Source organism: Octopus bimaculoides, chromosome 7 (genome assembly GCF_046866305.1).
Source record: "Octopus bimaculoides isolate indiv1 chromosome 7, ASM4686630v1, whole genome shotgun sequence".
In the NCBI taxonomy this organism is placed as follows: Eukaryota; Metazoa; Mollusca; class Cephalopoda; order Octopoda; family Octopodidae; genus Octopus; species Octopus bimaculoides.
Genome location: NC_142934.1, coordinates 2,595,537 through 2,617,236, shown reverse-complemented (window position 1 = coordinate 2,617,236; position 21,700 = coordinate 2,595,537). Strand labels below are relative to the sequence as shown.

At 38.1% G+C, this 21,700-nt stretch overlaps 2 protein-coding genes across 3 annotated transcripts in view; one reads left to right on the top strand and one right to left on the bottom strand.

Moving 5' to 3' along the window:
• Positions 1-1,706: 1,706 nt before the first annotated feature.
• LOC106872247 (PAT complex subunit Asterix) lies at positions 1,707-21,160 on the bottom strand. Its single transcript, XM_089354583.1, has 5 exons — positions 20,987-21,160; positions 7,353-7,471; positions 5,355-5,454; positions 4,288-4,385; positions 1,707-2,296 (listed from the first exon to the last, which is right to left on the bottom strand). The coding sequence occupies exons 2-5, from the start codon at positions 7,418-7,420 to the stop codon at positions 2,230-2,232; spliced, it is 333 nt and encodes a 110-aa protein (XP_089210709.1). The 5' UTR covers positions 7,421-7,471; positions 20,987-21,160; the 3' UTR covers positions 1,707-2,229.
• Positions 7,672-21,700, top strand: part of LOC106872246 (tetratricopeptide repeat protein 39A) — a 56,584-nt gene continuing 42,555 nt past the window's right edge. Inside the window, exons 1-2 of one of the 2 annotated variants that reach the window (XM_014919164.3) lie at positions 7,672-7,805; positions 10,099-10,136. In XM_014919164.3, coding sequence (XP_014774650.1) covers positions 7,758-7,805; positions 10,099-10,136 — 86 coding nt within the window. In that variant the 5' untranslated portion in view covers positions 7,672-7,757. Of the gene's footprint in view, positions 7,806-9,788; positions 9,920-10,098; positions 10,137-21,700 lie in introns of those variants that run through there. The other variant, XM_089354581.1, reaches the window with a different exon arrangement.

Below are 21,700 nucleotides of genomic sequence, written 5' to 3'. Positions count from 1 at the left end.
TTTGTTTCAATCACTGGCTTGTGGCCATGCTAGAGCACCATCTTTCGGGGAAAATATGGAACTTACTGGCAGAGTTATTAGAATGCCAGGCATTTCATCCGTCTCTACGTTCTGAGTTCAAATTCCATTCAGGTCGACTTTGCCTTTCATCCTTTTGGAGTCGATAAAATAAGTACCGGTAAAACACTGGGGTTGATGTGACTTACTCTGCCCACCATAAGAGAAAACTGCTGGCCTTGTGCCAAAATTGGAAACCATTAGTTTATATAATTTCAGTAAAAATGGAAGGCAACTCTAGACCCGTTTCAGTCTTATGTCCTCACGAACAAACATTCTGTAAAGCGGTTGACATTAGGAAGGGCATCTAACTGTAAAAGACAAGACAGGAACTTGGTGCGGCTCCTGTCAAGCCATCCAACCCATGCTAGCAGAGAAAACAGGCATTAAATGGTGATGATTTCTAATATCAAATACATTAACACTAACTTCCTTGGCAGCTTATCTTTCTTTGAATTATTCAATTGCTTCCTAATATATCTACATCAATTTATCTGTCTGTGTATCCATCCCTTTATCTTTCTCTCTCACCACACAATTATTTCAAACTAATTTTTTAATTCTCCTCCTATTAAATCTGACAACTTAGCAACACAGTTATTTCTAGTTTGTTTTTTTTTTAAACTCCTTACATTAAATATTAAGTCAGCCCTAAATTAAAACAACCAAACAGTTTCTATTAACTCCCCACACATAGAAAAAATACTTTAATTTTTTGACACAAGGTCAGCAATTTTAAAAGGAGTTGGTTATAACATGAAACCCACTTCTAGACTGGTTCTGTATTTTATTGACCCCTAAAAAAAAGGAACAAAATAATCTTTGAAAAGGCAAAAATAATTTAATTAAAAAAATTAATAATAATTTCCATACCTGGAAAAGTATTTATTACAGAACTGTTTCTTCCTCTTTTCTCATAAAACCCGTGTTGTAGCTATGGCAACCTTGTGTTGTTGCCATGGCAACTATGTGTTGTAAACCCAATGTGGAAGAGGACTGTAAGCACACACGTGTTGTGTGTGCACGCATTTTAACTTTAAAAAAGGAGGTTACACCATACATGCCATGGATTTCCCCCATGTCTCCACAAACACATAATTATAGGGTTTTGTCAACCCAAACAGCAATCTAGCTATAAGGCTGTGGCACATATTTAGGCTACAAAAGAAAATGCTGTCGCTCATTTGAAAACTGAAAGTTTTGGGTCCAATCCACAAGAGTTGACTAATTAATTTAGCTTTGTTAATGAAGTGAAACATATACAATCAGGAAGAAAAGCAGAATTCATTGCCAACACAAAAGGCAGACATGAGAAGAGTAGGAGGAAATATGTGTGTGTGTGTCTAGGAACATATACACACACATACATATGTGTACATAGATAGATAAATAGCTACACACACATAAAACCCACTAATGGACTGGTTCTATGTGTCTGATATATAGATAAAGGGCCAAATTAGAAATTCAAAGGGAAATAATTAGTTTTGTATAAACGAACAGCATTTATCAGGAATAACTGGTCCCATCTTCTATGGCTAAGCCCACAAAAGGTGGTATACAGATAAAAAGACCTTGTACTCTGTCTGAGGATACATCTCCATAGCTCGAGTCTAGGAAGATGGAAAGAAAGGAAAAGGAAAAAAAAAAAAGGATTCAAGTTTTAATCATTCACCAAAGAAACAAAAACTGCAAAGACTAAGTTTAAAACCAGCATTAAACAGTTCCCAGAAGGAAATCATCGTACAAGCATTTAATTCACTGAACAGGAACTTAAAATGTGCAACTGGTTACACATATTCTTCTTGGAACTTTAAATATCTTGGAAACAGTTCAAAACTGACAAAAGAAAACAAGGTACCACCTTTGACAATCAGAAATGTTGATTTGAATAGGTTTAAATTCATTAATAATGATTTTAATAAGGATTTATTAAAATAGAAAAACTTTCAGAAAGACAGGTTAATATCAGTTTTAAAATATTTTCACTTTTAGTTTACACACACACACACATTGGTTTAAACAACTATATTACTTTTGTTGTTCAATTGCAATTTCAACTTTGCCAAAAATGCTTTCCTTTTGCAGCCGTGTTATCTGAGATGGTGTTTAATTTGTAAACGAGTTCCAGGTAATTAATGTGCCTGCGATAAGCTGTCTGTTGAGGTTGGTTTACCAAGGTGGTGACATTGGTTGAGGATTCTGTAGATATGACATGACAACAGCAGAAATGGACAACCTGGAGAAGAAAGAGAAATAGGGTTAGAAAAAAAAAAAAAAAAAAAATGAAAGCTGTGTCAGGGGCTAAACGTGAACCCTAAGAGGTAGGCACCACCACCACTTTTGCCCCATAACAGCTGAAATAACACTACTACCTACTTTGCTTTTACTATTGGTCTTCTTTTTTAAAATAGTTGTGTGATTAAAGAAAGATTTAACTGGTCTTTCTTGAAAGTCGAGAGGCCATAAAGGCTCTCAATTTGATTGCTGGTGATGATGATGATGACACTAGTTCTGACACTGCAAGACCAACGCAACCTGTTCTGCGATAAACATCTTCAGTAGTGTTTTTAACTAAATCCTGCAGTTCCCTGCCTTAATCCGTTTTACGGAAGTGAATCATTTCTGACGAGAAACGCAACAAATTTAGAGAAGACTAAAATAAGAGACTGTGAGGTGTTCATGCTTTTCCAGACAACATTTGCAAAATAATTGGTCTTTGTTAATGTGATGTATTGAATGAAACCTCATGATAGATTTAGCTCAAGCTGTGTTTTTATTTAGCCCCCATAGGTTCTGGTTGAGCAGACATTCCAGCCATGGCCATCTAGACACAGTGTGCCCTGGATTACATTCCCTAATATATTGCTTCATTTTTCTAGATGGTAGGCTGTAATTTAATTAACCACATATTTGTTTATCCAGCTTCAAGTTGGCCACTTGCGTGGTCGTTCAGCCAGCTAGAAATAGCAGCAAAATTTCTCACAAATGACAGCCTTCTATTTAACAAAATGAAAGAACAGATATAATCTCAGATAATTTGTATCTGTAAAAGGACAAGATGGTCATGGTTAGAGAGGCTTTGATCAAAAGTTTGCAGAACAAAGATTGACCTGCTTTTGTGTCAATTTTTAAAGCAATGAAGAATTTAGTAAAACATAACTTTATTAATTAAGATGGTGTTTGAAAGAGATTAATAGGAAGTTTTCATGCAAGATTTCAATTTCGATCACCAAAATCCAATTGTGTTGTGTTCCCAGAATAACAAGAATAGCTGAAACGTAATCTCTTCTGCATTCCTGTTAAAACAGTCAGAGACAAGCAATCATGTTGCAGCTTTGTAATCAGGTCTGTTTATGACTTATTGTTAATACAGTCACCTCAAGCTGTTGTTTACTTTTTATTTTTAATTAGGTGGGGGACACAAAAACACGTATCTTTGTGATCAATGAAACAAGTGTGTGATGAAGCCAGCACTTTGGTCAAACAAGCAAGGACTGGACTCTTTGCAACTGAAGAAATTATGGATGATATTTATTGTTCAGATGAAGAGTTTACACTTTGACTGGCAAAGAGAGAGATTCAAACAAAGTGAGGAGGAAAATAGCAATTTGGGTGAAGAAATTATGGCAGTTGAGAAAAAGACCCATTGTTGTTATTCTCCTGAATTTTTATTTTTTTATTTTTATTGTATGATTCTGTCCAGTCGTTTGCCTGCAATTTACAATTGTTGTTCTTGAGCTGTGTATGTTTATTCTTTTACTCAGGAAACCAAGTGGAGAGGCCCAAGAGGCTTAAAACAGGACATTTTTGCCATAGAACTATGAACAGTCTCAGGCAGGTTGGAATCAAAAGGGTTCATCTGTCAGTTACATTACCATCACAGTCTGACTGAATTGCCTTCAGGGAATTCACTCTGTGGTAAGAATTCAGATTGGTCTCTGGTTTCAGAGAATAACTTCATCTCACCAAACCCAGAAGCTCTGCAAAGGTTTGCGGAGCATTGCCCTTCCACCAATGTCTAAGCACATGCACACAATATGTATATACATATACAGGTAAAAGCTAGAGACAGGAAGGGTGTCTGGCCGTAGAGTAAGACCTCAGCAATCTATTCATCAAACCCAGGCTCCTATGGAGAAATGGATACAAAACACGAATGGTAAATGTTAGAAATGGTTACAATTAAAGAAATGTAGGTGTGAAATAAGAATCAGTGAAACAACTTACATAAAACTGCTGAGCATCTGTTTGGTATCTTCTGAAGAACGAGAATTGGCAAAACTAATGAAAGAACAATAGACTGCAGCCCAAGCACACCATTTTAACTGGAAAAGAAAATAGTTTATTAACCCATGATTATTATTATTATTATTATTGTGGTAAGATGGCAGAACCGTTAGCATGCTGGACAAAATGCCTGGCTGCGTTTCATCAGTCTTTATGTTCTGAGTTCAAATTCTGCTAAGGTTGATTTTGCCTTCCATCATTTTGGGGTCAATAAATTAAGTACCAGTTGAACACTGGGGTCGATGTAATCAATTCATCCCCTTCCCCAAAATTGCTGCCATTGTGGCAAAATTTGAAATGATTATTATTGGACCTAAGAAGCATCAGTTGTGGTGTGCAAGAGACGACTGCGCTGGTATGGTCATGTGGCGAGAATGGATGAGGATAGCTGTGTGAAAAAGTGCCACACCCTAGCGGTTGAGGGAACCCGTGGAAGAGGTAGACCCAGGAAAACCTGGGATAAGGCAATGACTTGTGACCGAGACCTTTGGAAATTATGCAGTGTGTGAGAAGACCCGGCAAGCCAAGTGAGACCATAATATGAGGCCTCTGCCAGGGGTGTAGCCAGCCCGCTTACGCGTACCTCTCCTTCATTGGACACTAAACTCTGCTTGCGAAGACCTGTTGGGGCAAGTGAAATCGAAATCGAACCAAATTTGACGATGGAACCCTAAAACCATTCAATGCCAGTTTTCTTCCTGGTTTTATATACTGTGCTGGGTACAGTATCAGAGCAGTTCTCCTGCTCTGATTGTGTCCACTTCGCCTGTCTCCATGGTAACCATTATCAGAATTTGTTGGCCAAGAGAAACAGACTGGACAATGGGAAGAGTGCTCTATGTCCCAACTGTCATACTACATCCCACATGAATTCTCTCTGCATGGGGATGGTCATCAGAGTTAGGTGAAGATAGGATGTAACAGGGGCTACATAGCCGTCACTTCTATCTCTCAAACAACAACAATAAACATGAAACAAAGTCTGAAATTGTAGATTTGTTACTTACTTTCATCATTAGTCCACACATACTGAATATCATGCCCAGTAAGTTCATATAATCTGGGGTGGGGTCATCAACTGGTCCACCACTGGGCGGGGACTTGTACCTGGAAGAAATTTAGCAATTAACTTAATGATGCATTACAAAATTTATATATAACAAATTCTTTAACCTTTGGTCAGTCTTATGAATAATCAGCTCTATGATGAGAGACACTCCAACTATGGCCATTTAGCTGTATTTTGTTTGTAAACAAAGAGTCACATCAAACAATATTTGTAACATCGCAAAGCTGTGACATGGGGAGATATTGATAAATCGGGTATAGCTGATCATGTATGGAAAAATGGAGACCACCTCCTCCTGTGGAAGGAAGTTAAAATAATAGACAGAGAACACCACTGGGAAGTACGAAAACTAAAAGAAGCAGGACATATACTAGGACGCAACGACCTCCTAAGCAGACCGAGTGCAGATATGAGTAGCATATGGAAACCGGTATTAAGGAAGGATAGGAAAATCATAGTTTTATAAGTCCTAAAATTCAATCCATAATTGGCCACAGGCATAAGGCATAGTGGTTAAGAGCATGGGCTACTAACCCCAAGATTCTGAGTTCAATTCCAGGCAGTGTAGCATGGCTGTTTACACACAGGCATCATACAGTCTGCTTTTTGCTCTGAGCAAGAGGCCCTTTGTTACCAGCAGAGGTAGGAATTCTCTGAACTTTGCCCAGCCTATTCTTATTCTAGCAGCTATGCTCTCGGAACATCCACCCCTGCTTCTGACTTGGTCACCTAGGTAACGGAAGCTGTTGACTATTAGTTTTCCCCTCTGGCATGTGGTAGAATCTATTTTCTGTATACAAAAACTATCTTCCCTGTTAACCTTCCTGATATTGTTGTACCTCTAGACCTTGCTTCCACACCTGAAACTTCTTTTCTAGTTCTGCTAGTGATTCACCTATAAGAACAAGGTCATCAACATTGAATTCCACTGTTATTGCCTGGAGGACTATGATGAACAAGAGGGAGCTGAGGACTGATCCTTGCTTGTACCCTGAATTTTCCCCTATACTCGTTGCCAACCCTCACCTCACTGACAGTACCCCTGTACATGGCTTGTACAGCTCTCACCAATGACTCGTCTATCTCTAGTTTGACCACTATATAAGGGATCAAGGGATCCTGTCAAAGGCTTTCTCCATCTCAACAAAAGCCATGTACAGAGGTTTATCTTTGGTTAGGTATTTCTCCTACAGCTGCCTTACCAGAAATATAGCATCAGAGGTGCTTCTCCCTGGCACAAAACCAAACTGCATAAATTTGGACATAACTGCAGCTAGTTTGACCCAGATTTCTGCCCCTCCCCACGTCGACTTTGGATGATCATAACTGTCAGAAAAATGGATATTTTTTAATGAAATTTTCTACGAATATCTGTTATATCATGTAGATTCCCCCAAAATTTCTGTTCTAGGAATCTACATAGTCCGAGGTATATTTGTAGACAATTTCATTAAAAAAATATCCATTTTTCTGAAAGTTATTATCATCCAAAGTCGGCGGAGGGGGAGGGGCAGAAATCTGTAGTTATGCCTTTTTTTTTCTCTCCATATTTAAACACCACAGAGTTATAAAGCAGAGAAGATAAGGAGAAATAATGCAAACTTGGTGCGAGTCAAAATAAGAAATAAATATTCATAAACCCGGCGTTAATAATACTTTTGTACCATAAATTTGTTGTCTCAGACCTCTTCTTCCATTAAATGATTCAATATAGTTTCCAGTTGCGCTTTCGTCCCAGCCCAGACCTGATTAAGAAAACATGATCGATTCGTTTTTTTTTTTAAATATAAATCTAGCACTGCATTAACCAATGTATCCTTCGAGTTTTTCGTTTTTTTTTAATGCCGGTAGAAGGAGATTTGGCTGATAATAAAAAAAAGAAGACCAGCGATCCCGAAGAATATATCGCCAATGTTGAAATATATGTGATACTCACCGTGTGACTTTGTTCGGTCGTCTTGGATCATGGGCGTTATTGACAGACGGAACGGTTGAAGCAGACATGACAATAATATCGTATAACAGCCAAATAAAAAATATATAATTGTAAAAAATCTAGAAAAAACCAAAAAGAAAAGCGACAAAGACGAAAACAAAATGTTGCGTGTGGTTACCGGAAGCGGAAGTTAGTATGAACGGTTAAGCCATTGATGGAATTTCTGCATAGATTAGTATTATTATTATTACTGAAATAAAATCTATGAAATTATACGAAATTATGATGGAAAAATATGATGTTTATTAGTTTAAAATCTGTTAAGTTTGAATAGTAATGTCTTTGAAAAGATTTATTTGGTACTAAAATGTGAAAGGTTTCTGAGGGAGAAAGAGAGATTTGAGAATGGCCGCCTCAGAAGTTGGCAAAACGAAGCAAGACAATTGCTGTGATGTAAGATGACTTTTATAACACCCACTACCCTCTAATATTTCGTCTTTCTAACTGTGCATAATATTTGATGAAACTGAAAACGATCGATCAATTAATTCTCGCCTTCTCTTCGTTTCTTTGTTGCATTTTCCTCGCTAACACCCACACGTGTATCGATTTATTGACGGGAATTCTCGCCTCAATGCATTCATTAAATATTGTTTCTATCTTCCACTTGTTTCGAAAGAAGGAAAGAAACAGATGAAATTTTAGCTTCCAAGTATTAAACTCCAGCTTAATTAATGAATATATTTGCTGATTCAATGTGTTTTAGGGTCACAATTAACGACCGTCTGTCGTTTGCTTGAGTAGCCTTGGGGGGGGGGGGGGGGAGGTGAAATCTAGCAGACGATAAATGTTTTCCGAGCAGACCAGCGTCAGGTGAGATGTGTTGTTAAGCAGATGTTAGCAATCTCGTTGGTTGTAATTAATTTGATGTTGTTATTGATATAAACGTGGTCTATTCAAATAGAATTGTTTACAGTCGCGTATTGTGGAATCAATATTTAAGATAAAAGAAAACAAGAGGGTGGGAAGGAATGAATGACGAATTGGATGGTGTAAAATCTACCAGATGGTGGAGAATAAACACAGGACAGACAGTCCGTCAACGACGATCGGTCTACCGTTGCCTACTACGAGCCTAACTCGAATATTATCCTCATTCTTATTCTTACATTACGGCACTAATTGACTATATTAAGCACAAAAATCTTTTCTACCATATTCTATTGCACTTAAATATACAGTAATACACACACACACACACATACATATTTGTACTGTAACGATTACTGTGACAAAGTATGCACATGATACGGTTACTACTACTACTACTACTACTACTACATCTATGACTATTGATGTCATGTAACGGACTAAACGGCAACCTTGCCGCCTACTCTTACAATGTTTGCTATAATATTGATAGTTACTGTTATCAACAGTTATAACAACTAGTATCATTGATCAGTCATCATTTTTATTGTTGTTGTTGGTGTTGTGTATTGAAATCTCGTTATATACACTTTTATTGGTTTCTGAGATTGGACTGTGACCATGCTGGAGCATTGGTTTCAAGTGTACAGTCGATTTTATTGACGCCAAATTCTTTTTTCACTCTTGTATTATTTTATTGTTCACTATTTATTACACGACATATAAGTAACAGCATATAAACACAACACTGGCTTTAACTGGTACACGCACGCACTCGCATGCACACACACACACTCATGCACACACTCTTAGCCTCATGCAACACACACACACACACACACACTCATGCACACACTCTTAGCCTCATGCAACACACACACACACACACACGCACACTCATGCACACACTCTTAGCCTCATGCAACACACACACACACTTGCAGCAACTTCAATAGTGCTAGTGATATGATAAAATACGTTTAGTATGCTGTAAAACGGTTGCTGATAGGAAGGACATATAGCTGTAGATGCCTAACCAAAAGGGAAACATGAGAGTGAGGTGTGATTCCCTGATCCATTTATGAAGGCAATAATTTCAAGCAAGAACTGACCTGGTCTATGCTGACCTGTCTAGCAGCAGGGGAAATGGATGTAAAATAATGAGGATGATACATCTATTTCTAGCAGATAAAGCTACCACATAAACACTCTTCCGTTGGCTCAGCCAGTGGCCGTTTGCTTTGGATGCTCAATGGAAGAAGTGGGGATATGCTGTATTGTAAGTGGTGTGATAGTCAAATCCCTTTCAGTGGTGAACAGAATGTCTTTTGGTGTATGGCATGTGTTGTAGTAGTAGTAGTAGTAGTGCCATAGAGAGATTGAATGTGGTGTGTACAACAACTATTGTTGTTTGTACCTTCTCGAGCCATGCCTGGCTCATAAGTGCCAGTTTCCCAATTTCATTGGCGTATAGGTTCCCCACCTGGACGAGATGCCGGTCTGTCACAGGATTGTTGTTGTTTAGCCCCAGGTAACTTTAAAGGTAGACTTATGATCAAGATATTCCAACCATGACCATTGTATCAACTTTTGTACTTGACTTGTACTTGAATTTACTCACCCTGGATGGATGAAAGGTAACGTTTACCCTGGATGTATTTGAACTCAGAACATAAAACGTTGTAACTAAATACTGCCAAATATATTTTCTGATGTAGTTCTGATTGTGCCATACTTTATGTTATGTTGCTGGCTCTATGGCAAACTTATTTGCTGTGATAGTTTTTAAAGTTTCACCTTTAACCTTTATTCACAGGTATTTGAAGATGCTGTAGAAGATATAAGCTCACCAATGTAAGTATTAAACTATTTCACTTTACACTTTGTGTCTCTAATATGAAAGAGATATGAAAGTAAAATGAGGCGATGTACTTAAGGATTTGGACAAAAACTCTTGTGTCCTTGGTTTAAACTCATTGCAGTGGTTTTATCTTTGGGCTGTACACTTTATTCTAAGTAATGATTGACCCCGAAGATGCCTCTACAGAATAATTTGACTACAATATACAAGTAGGCTGAAGAAAACAATATGCAATTAAATGCTGTCAAGTTTTAAGCACTCCAGTATTGACCTACAAAATGATTACTCTCAGAATACACAGGACCATGGGGTTCTGCAATCCTAGAGTCTGAGTCAGTGTCTGAACTGGGAATCCATATAAGCAGCAATGCATTGTTCCATGTGCATATTACTAAGATGGCAACAATATGTAGGCAACTAACTGGTTGAATTCTGAGATCATTCAGAACACAACAAAAGGTAACAATGCTGCACCTGTAGAGAACATTTGTTCTTAGTTGCTGGGATTATCGCTCCCAATTATTGTTGCCACAAACTGTCAAGTTAACAGCAGATGTGGAAGCAACCCAATATCATTGCACCAAGAAGATTGCCTTGGTTCTACGGATGGACTACTTGGAATGGATAAAAGAGCTGAGGCTATTTTTATGGTTTATATATGCGTGTAAAGACACACAGACACAGGCACATGTATGTATATGTGTGTGTGTGTGTATATATATATATATATATATATATATCCACACACACACACATGCATATATACATATATATACATTGATTTCATTCTCACCAGACAGTGGGATGCATGGTTGCCTTTAAGTATAAAGACCCTCTCTGGTGAAGAATGTACTCCCCAGCATAGGTTAGTCATTAGCACCTTTAGACTCCCAGCCAGAAGGATGCCAAGAAGTAGAACAATCTTAGAAAGAAGGATTTGGAAGCTTAAGGACCCTTCATATGGTCAGAGATTTAGGGACATCCTAATTGAGAAATTTGATGAGAGGGAGGAGGAACTACAGGCTTGTGGCATAGAGGGCAACTGGGAATTCCTGTGGGACAGCTTTCTGAGTGTCACAGACCAAATCTGTGGCTGGTGCAAAGTCCCTTCCAGACTTAGGATAATGTGGTGGTGGAACAATACCGTAGACAGGGCCAATAGAATAAAGAAACAGGCCTGGAAGAATGGGGGTAGCAGGGAACTGTGTCAGATAACCAGAAGAGAAGCTAAGAGACAGCTTTATGTCTTGCCAAGGGAGAAGCAAAAAAGAAGAAGTTTGCCTATGTTCAGTGTCATGAGGACCAAAGAACTGAAGTATTTTGGATTGCAAGACTGTATGTGAGAGAAAACTGTGATGTCATAGTGGAGAAATGTGTGCGCATGGATGATGATGCACTTGCTTTTAATGAGTCTGCAAGGAAAGAGGCATGGAGATGCCACTATCAAAGAACTGCTGAATGTGCAAAATGAATGGGAGGAGGAGAGTCTGCCAAAGGTTGAGTCGATTGGGGGACCAGCTACCTGAATTGACAGTACCTTGGTAGATAAAGCAATTAAGGGATATGAAGACAGGGAGAGCCCCCCATGACCCATCTGGAATCACCACTGAGATGCTCAAAATATCTGGCAGTGTGGGTTAGGGTCTAGTCACCCATATTGTAAATCAGGTGGTACACAAAGGAGTCATACCCAATGACTGGTGTAGCAGTACCATAGTCAATTGCTACAAAGGTAAAAGTGATGCTTTAAATAGAAATAATTACAGAGGTATCAAATTGTTAGATCAGGTGATGAAAGTTGCAGAGAGTCATAGCTCAAATAATTAGGGAGAGAGTTAGTCTAGATGAGATGCAATTTGGTTTTGTGCCAGGGAGAAGCACCACTGATGCTATATTTCTGGTAAGAAAATTGCAGGAGAAATATCTAGCCAAAGATAAACCCCTGTACTTGGCTTTTGTTGACTTGGAGAAAGCCTTTGACAGGGTCCCCTGATCCTTTATCCGGTGGTCAATGTAGAAACTAGGGATAGACAAGTGGTTAGTGAGAGCCAGTAAAGCCTTGTACAGGGATGCTACCAGTAAGGTGAGGGTGAGCAACGAGTACAGCGAAGAATTCAGGATACAAGTAGGGGTTCATCAAGGATCAGTGCTCAGCCCCCTCTTGTTTATCATAGTCCTCCAGGCAGTAACAGAGGAATTTAAGACAGGCTGTACCTGAGATCTTCTTTCTGCTGATGACCTTGCTCTTTTAGCTGAATCACTGCCTGAACTAGAGAAGTTCCAGGTCTAGAAGCTAGGTCTAGAATTAAAGGGCCTTACAGTTAACCTAGCAAAAACCAAAGTCTTAGTGAGTAGGAAGGCAGACAAATCACAAATCCTTTCAGGTAGATGGCCCTGCTCAATCTGTATGAAAGGTGTAGGTAGGAACTCCATAAGATGCACCTAGTGTAAGCTTTGGACATATAAAAGGTACAGCAATATCAGAGCTTTTGTATGTGGAAAATGCACAGGTACAATAAACGCTGAAAATGCACAGAAAATAGACTCCAGGGGTGCATGCTAGAGGTAGCACATAGCTTCTATTATCTCGGCGACCAAGTTAGTAGCTGTATGATGGCAGCATGCCAACCCAGTTAAACTGTTCAACTCTTACCAACAGGGTCAATGAACATTAAATAATGATGATGATGATATTTGGAAATGGGCTGTGCGTGAGAAGACCCGGCAAGCCAGCAGGGTCAATGAACATTAAATAATGATGATGATGATATTTGGAAATGGGCTGTGCGTGAGAAGACCCGGCAAGCCAGCAGGGTCAATGAACATTAAATAATGATGATGATGATATTTGGAAATGGGCTGTGCGTGAGAAGACCCGGCAAGCCAGCAGGGTCAATGAACATTAAATAATGATGATGATGATATTTGGAAATGGGCTGTGCGTGAGAAGACCCGGCAAGCCAGCAGGGTCAATGAACATTAAATAATGATGATGATGATATTTGGAAATGGGCTGTGCGTGAGAAGACCCGGCAAGCCAGCAGGGTCAATGAACATTAAATAATGATGATGATGATATTTGGAAATGGGCTGTGCGTGAGAAGACCCGGCAAGCCAGCAGGGTCAATGAACATTAAATAATGATGATGATGATATTTGGAAATGGGCTGTGCGTGAGAAGACCCGGCAAGCCAGCAGGGTCAATGAACATTAAATAATGATGATGATGATATTTGGAAATGGGCTGTGCGTGAGAAGACCCGGCAAGCCAGCAGGGTCAATGAACATTAAATAATGATGATGATGATATTTGGAAATGGGCTGTGCGTGAGAAGACCCGGCAAGCCAGCAGGGTCAATGAACATTAAATAATGATGATGATGATATTTGGAAATGGGCTGTGCGTGAGAAGACCCGGCAAGCCAGCAGGGTCAATGAACATTAAATAATGATGATGATGATATTTGGAAATGGGCTGTGCGTGAGAAGACCCGGCAAGCCAGCAGGGTCAATGAACATTAAATAATGATGATGATGATATTTGGAAATGGGCTGTGCGTGAGAAGACCCGGCAAGCCAGCAGGGTCAATGAACATTAAATAATGATGATGATGATATTTGGAAATGGGCTGTGCGTGAGAAGACCCGGCAAGCCAGCAGGGTCAATGAACATTAAATAATGATGATGATGATATTTGGAAATGGGCTGTGCGTGAGAAGACCCGGCAAGCCAGCAGGGTCAATGAACATTAAATAATGATGATGATGATATTTGGAAATGGGCTGTGCGTGAGAAGACCCGGCAAGCCAGCAGGGTCAATGAACATTAAATAATGATGATGATGATATTTGGAAATGGGCTGTGCGTGAGAAGACCCGGCAAGCCAGCAGGGTCAATGAACATTAAATAATGATGATGATGATATTTGGAAATGGGCTGTGCGTGAGAAGACCTGGCAAGCCAGCAGGGTCAATGAACATTAAATAATGATGATGATGATATTTGGAAATGGGCTGTGCGTGAGAAGACCCGGCAAGCCAGCAGGGTCAATGAACATTAAATAATGATGATGATGATATTTGGAAATGGGCTGTGCGTGAGAAGACCCGGCAAGCCAAGGAAGATCGTTGCCAGTGCCCCTGGACTGGCTCTTGTGCGGGTGGCACATGAGATGCACCATTTTGAGCGTGGCCGTTGCCAGTACCGCCTGACTGGCTCCCGTAGGATTTTCGAGCGAGATCGTTGCCAGTGCCCCTGGACTGGCTTGTGCGGGTGGCACATAAAAGACACCATTTCGAGCGTGGCCGTTTTCGTGCGGGTGACACGTAAAAGCATCCACTACACTCTCTGAGTGGTTGGCATTAGGAAGGGCATCCAGCTGTAGAAACTCTGCCAAATTAGATTGGAGCCTGGTGTTGCCATCCGGTTTCACCAGTCCTCAGTCAAATCGTCCAACCCATGCTAGCATGGAAAGCGGACGTTAAACGATGATGATGATGATGATATATATATATATATATATGTATTGATATGTGTGTATGTATGCATGTATGTATGTATGTATGTACGTATGTATATATATCTAATATAATAAATGCGCAAACTAATTTCTGGGTGTCAGTGTGTCTCACTTAGACCCCCTACTATTCCTCATGATGAGATGAGAGTAATAGTAGAGATGTTGAGGGTGGTGGCAGAGACAGACAGAAAGAAAGAGAGAGAGAAAGAAAAAAGAAAGGGAGAGAAAGAGAGACAAAGAAATTTAGGGAGAGTTGATGCTTTATCTAAAGTAGTAGTGTTGATGGTGGCACTTATCTACAGTGATACCAACTTTCCCAGTTCCTCTCTGTCCATTGTATCATCTGTAACGGTGTGTGGGGGGTTAGTTGTTGGAGCCAGGAGTTACCAATTGTTACAGATGTGCAAGATGAAAGAAGAACAGTGATTGAAGTTGTAAACAAACATTTATTTACCGTTACATATTGTAGATTTTCCTTGCACAGGTATGTTTGCGTTCTTGTCATTGTGTAGTAGTAAACCACAGACAGAGATAGGGTAATGTTGTAGAGAAAAGAAAGTGAGAGTGGTGGGATGAAACAACTGCTTCATTGGTGAGTTACCATAGTTGTCTCCCTCTGTGCCTTTTCCTTCAGAGATGGCGTTTCATTCAGCCAATCAGCCAGACTTGGTTCTCATTAATTGACTCTGGCTTACGGAGTTCTTGCATTTATAACTATACAAAACTAGTTAGAAGGAGAGACATATTGTTGAGGACAATAGATATTCTCTGGGGGTCAACTGTTATCTCAGTTCAAACTTTTCATGGCCTAGAAGAGGTTAGGAGGGTCAAGTTGCAAAGACATAAATTGGCTTAGCAAAGCCATATGGTGAATGTAACTGCTGTCATTATTGTTTTTTCTGTGAGAAAAATACCGTTGAAATATTGTGGGAAATTTGCTGATTCAGGTTCAAATCTACTCTATGCCCGAATGAAGTCTACTACAATATCATCAACATTGTCTTAATTCTTGAGATAAATTAGAAAATGGTGATCAGTGATGTGGATATACTTGAGAGATGTTATATTAGGAGTGTAGAATTGATGATTTTGCAAAGTCGTTTGGGGTGGGGTGAAAAAAATAAGGTTCAAGGACTGCCTCAGAATTGCTCTGACACAGACAGGAATTTCAGTTGTTGATTGGGAGAAGGAGGCCCAAGACTGAAATGGACGGAGGAAAAGAGTGCTCAAGGGTCGTTCGAAGTTTGAAAAAGAGAAATTGAAGCAGGAGAAAATCAAGAGAAGGCTTAGGAGGAATGAACCTGTAGAAAATGAGGGAGTGTTGCTTTATATGTGTGTGATTTGTGGGAGGAAATGCTTGAGTCATGCAGGCCTGGTCAGCCATAACGCACACACACACACACACACATGTACATATATATCATGAACTAAATGTTACTTTCTCAGATGCAGCACAGAATTTTGTCAGTGAACAGGTCGCGGTCTCAAAGCGACGAAAATATTTTGAGAAATTAAATTTAAATGTTGAAGTGAATCTAAAGGTTTTTTTGTGTGCTTTTTAAATGGCTTATAAACACCTTCCATGCTGCAGTTGTAAGTAAATATAAGGACCTGGAAATTGAAATACAAAAGATGATCCATCTTAAAACGAGAACTGTTCCTGTTATTGTGGGTGCCCCAGGTATGATAAAAAAGGAATGTCAGAAACGTCTAGATAAGATCTCAGGAGAACCATGTCTCAGAGAAATCCAGAAGATTTTGCTGACAAGTACTTCCCACATCCTTAGAAAAACCCTATCAATTTGAATGTCTGTGTTGTAATACATGAAGATATTTCACTACCTCCCCTCCCCAAGCTTTTAGTCACACACACATCTCTTATCCTTCACTCACCCCAGGATGCTGGGTGTGTTTTGGCAAGTGACTGTAACAAAGGCGGGGAGCTGGCAGAAACGTTAGCACGCCGGGCGAAATGCTTAGCGGTATTTCGTCTGCCATTACGTTCTGAGTTCAAATTCCGCCAAGGTCCACTTTGCCTTTCATCCTTTTGGGGTCGATAAATTAAGTACCAGTTATGCACTGGGGTCGATGTAATCGACTTAATCCCTTTGTCTGTCCTTGTTTGTCCCCCTTTTGTTTAGCCCCTTGTGGGCAATGAAAAAATAAGATGCAGATTAAAAGTAAATAATAATAATAATAATAAGAAGAAGATTAAAAGTATGTTCGAGAGTAAGTCATCTCTGGAAACTGAAAGATTTTCTTTCTTATCATCATCATCATCATCATCGTTTAACGTCCGCCCTCCATGCTAGCATGGGTTGGACGATTTGACTGAGGACTGGTGAAACCGGATGGCAACACCAGGCTCCAGTCTAATTTGGCAGAGTTTCTACAGCTGGATGCCCTTCCTAACGCCAACCACTCAGTGAGTGTAGTGGGTGCTTTTACGTGTCACCCGCACGAAAACGGCCACGCTCGAAATGGTGTCTTTTATGTGCCACCCGCACAAGCCAGTCCAGGGGCACTGGCAACGATCTCACTCGAAAATCCTACAGGAGCCAGTCAGGCGGTACTGGCAACGGCCACGCTCAAAATGGTGCATCTCATGTGCCACCCGCACAAGAACCAGTCCAGGGGCACTGGCAACGATCTTACTTGGCTTGCCGGGTCTTCTCACGCACAGCACATTTCCAAAGGTCTCGGTCAGTAGTCACATTCTATATATTTAGTTTCTACAACATTTAAGTATGATAATTTAGTGTCTACAATGTTTAAATATGATTACATTCTATATATTTAGTTTGTACAACATTTAAGTATGATAATTTAGTGTCTACAATGTTTAAATATGATTACATTCTATATATTTAGATTCTACAACATTTAAGTATGATAATTTAGTGTCTACAGTGTTTAAATATGATTACTTTCTATATATTTAGTTTCTACAACATTTAAGTATGATAATTTAGTGTCTACAATGTTTAAATATCATTACATTCTATATGTTTTGTTTCTACAACATTTAAGTATGATAATTTAGTGTCTACAATGTTTAAATATGATTACTTTCTATATATTTAGTTTCTACAACATTTAAGTATGATTACATTCTATATATTTAATTTCTACAACATTTAAGTATGATAACATTCTATATATTTAGTTTGTACAACATTTAAGTATGATAATTTAGTGTCTACAATGTTTAAATATGATTACTTTCTATATATTTAGTTTCTACAACATTTAAGTATGATTACATTTTATATATTTAGTTTGTACAACATTTAAGTATGATAATTTAGTGTCTACAATGTTTAAATATGATTACATTCTATATATTTAGTTTCTACAACGTTTAAGTATGATAATTTAGTGTCTACAATGTTTAAATATGATTACTTTCTATATATTTAGTTTCTACAACATTTAAGTATGACAATTTAGTGTCTACAATGTTTAAATATCATTACACTCTATATATTTAGTTTCTACAACATTTAAGTATGATAATTTAGTGTCTACAATGTTTAAATATGATTACATTCTATATATTTAGTTTCTACAACATTTAAGTATGATAATTTAGTGTCTACAATGTTTAAATATCATTACACTCTATATATTTAGATTCTACAACATTTAAGTATGATAATTTAGTGTCTATAATGTTTAAATATGATTACATTCTATATATTTAGTTTCTACAACATTTAAGTATGATAATTTAGTGTCTACAATGTTTAAATATGATTACATTCTATATATTTAGTTTCTACAACATTTAAGTATGATAATTTAGTGTCTACAATGTTTAAATATCATTACACTCTATATATTTAGATTCTACAACATTTAAGTATGATAATTTAGTGTCTACAATGTTTAAATATGATTACATTCTATATATTTAGATTCTACATCATTTAAGTATGATAATTTAGTATATATATATATATATATATATATATATATATATATATATATATATATATATATGTGTGTGTGTGACAGAGTACTTAAGATTAGGCTAGTGCTTCACCATAGGTTAGCTACCATCATCTTGGCCTATGCTCCTCAACCGGGGCTACCGGATGGGCAGAAAGACCAATTCTATGACACCCTCTTGCAAACTATCTCATTGACGAATGACAGGGATCTTCTCTTTGGGGCTGGTGATTTCAATGGTCATGTTGGACGACATGCAGGGGGCTTCCATGGCGTACATGGAGGTTACGGCTTCGGTTCCCGCAATGAGGAGGGAACCAGACTGTTGGACTTCTGTGATGCAAACGATCTTATGGTTTGCAATACCAACTTCAGGAAACCTGCCTGTCACCTAGTCACCTACAATTCCGGCAGACACTCTAGCCAAATCGACTACATCCTCGCCAGAAATAGGGAAAGAGGGCGGCTTATAAATGCCAAAGCCTTCCCTGGCGAAGAATGTACCCAACACAGATTAGTAGTTAGCGACTCTGGGATCAAGGCAAAATGGATGCCCAGAAGTAGACCAGCTTGGAGGAGAAGGGTTTGGAAGCTTAAAGACCCTGAAAATGAATGGAGATTTAGAGACATGTTACTTGAAGCATTTGACGAAATAGAAGGGGATATAGCATCACACAACTTGAAAGACAATTGGAAAGACCAAACAACAACATAAGAGATATAGATCAAACCAAAGAAAAAAGTAAAGAAAAAAAAAAATAATAATAATAGTAGATCAGGAAAGGACAACTGTCAGCAGCAACTTAAGTGAGGAAGATAAGGTGAGAGGATTTTAGATGATGACCTGCAGGGAGCAATGAGTAAAAAAAAGATAGAAAAAGATTACCAGCATTAAAAGGTGCCAAGAGAAGGAAGCTGTGAGATATGACTAAGAAAGGAGATTCTGTTCTCAGTAGGATGGATACTAACAATACAGGTGACACTAACTTCCTGAGCAATGCAGAAGCGATGGAAGTTCTTCTCTTGATGTTAACTTTCCTTAAGGCTGTGTCACTTGAGTAGAGGTCTACTTTCCATTTCTCCATGGATGGATTAAAAGAAAGCCTATGACACGATTTCACACTCATGGATAATTGAATGTTTGAGTATATTCTGTATTGCTAACAACATAACAGAGGAAAGATTAGGAAAGGAGATTAGAAAATAAAGTGAAGACTTTAAGACAAGATCTATGTAGAATAGAAGGCTGGAAACTGAAAAAATTAGAAAGCACTAGATTTTAATCTCTTGATAAAGGATTCTTAGTCAAACAGGCAGGGTGAGGGATGGTCATGGAGGAATTGAAAGAGTATGTCATAGCAGTAGCAGTAAGCTTTCCAGTTATCAGAAAAGAATAGATTAGTATCAACAGAACAGATTGAAACAAACCAAAAGAGATTTTGTAACCAAATAAATAGGGAAGAAGAACTAAATCTGAAGATGAGAAAGCTAATGCAGAAAAAAGGTAGAAAGTTCTGGAGTGATATCTGGGAAATGCCAGTCAATCATAATGGAGATACAGCATGGCTAAAAAAAAGCACGTAAGGTAAGAAGTAGTTAGTGAAGTGAAGCAGCCAGATCTATGACTGACTTGTGCATTAGTGAATAAAGTGTTAGGAAAAATGGTGAATTGGAAGGGTCCAGGACCAGATTTAGTTCAAGGATACTGGTTTGCAAAGTCAAGGTATATTACGTCCACATTTGTTGAGTAACTTCCTCAACATTTAGTCATAGTGCTGTAAGAGCTGGACCAGGCAGCTCCTACATTATATATTTACATACATAAAAGAAATATATATACACACACACACACACACACACATATGTGTATATACATATACACACACACACACATATGTGTATATACATATACACACACACACACACACACATATATACACACACACACACACACACACACACACACACACATATATATATATATATATATATATATATATATATATATATATATATATATACATCTTTTCCCTCCATTCCTCACCCTCTCTTACTATCCTATATATATCTCTCTCTCCACCCCTACACATTCAATAATACTATAAAAAGAAACATTCTCTCAAGGTTTCTCTCAAAATTTTATGAACCTACAAGACTAGGTGAAAGCGCTAATACATAAAACATGTGACATGAATAAAAATCTGTAAATATACAACCATCCAGACATCTGAGTACCTGATTATTATTTTTTCTAATATATATATATATATATATATATATATATATATATATATATATATATATATATATATATATATATATATATATTATATATATATATTATATATATATATTATTAGCGTTGAGCTTACGATTGTTAGGTTGTGATTTCGAATCCCAGACCGGGCTATATGTTGTGTTTTTGAGCAAGACACTTTCTTTCACGTTGCTCCAGTTCACTCAGCTGTAGAAATGAGTTGTGGCGTCACAGGTGCCAGGCTGTATTGGTCTTTGCCTTTTCCTTGGAGACTGCTGGTCTTCCATAAACAACCTTGCCCAGACTTGTGCCTGAGAGGGTAACTTTCTAGGTGTAATCCCATGGTCAGTCATGACCAAAGGAGGTCTCGATATATATAATATATATAGACCAATGGAAGGGATCAATTAAATATATAATATATATATATGTGTAATGTGAGATAATAGTTTCACTATGTATATATTATATACATAGTGAAAGTATTAAGACTGAAACTATTATCTCACATTACAGTAGAGATGTTATTGTTTCACTTTTGACACGTATTAGTTGGAAATTGTTTTTGGTCTATGACACTCTATGAACCCTAAGTAGTGTATGTGTAAAATTTGAATGAAATCGGTTGGGTAGTTCTTGAGTTTTGGTGATGCATGCATACAGACACACAGACACACATTCTCAGTTTTATATATATATATATAGATATATCTATATCTATATCTATATCTATATCTACAGATGTATATGGTTCAAAATGGTACAAGAAACAAAAACCTAAAGAGAGATGAGAGAGAACAACATATAAACCCTAACCCTAACCCTAACC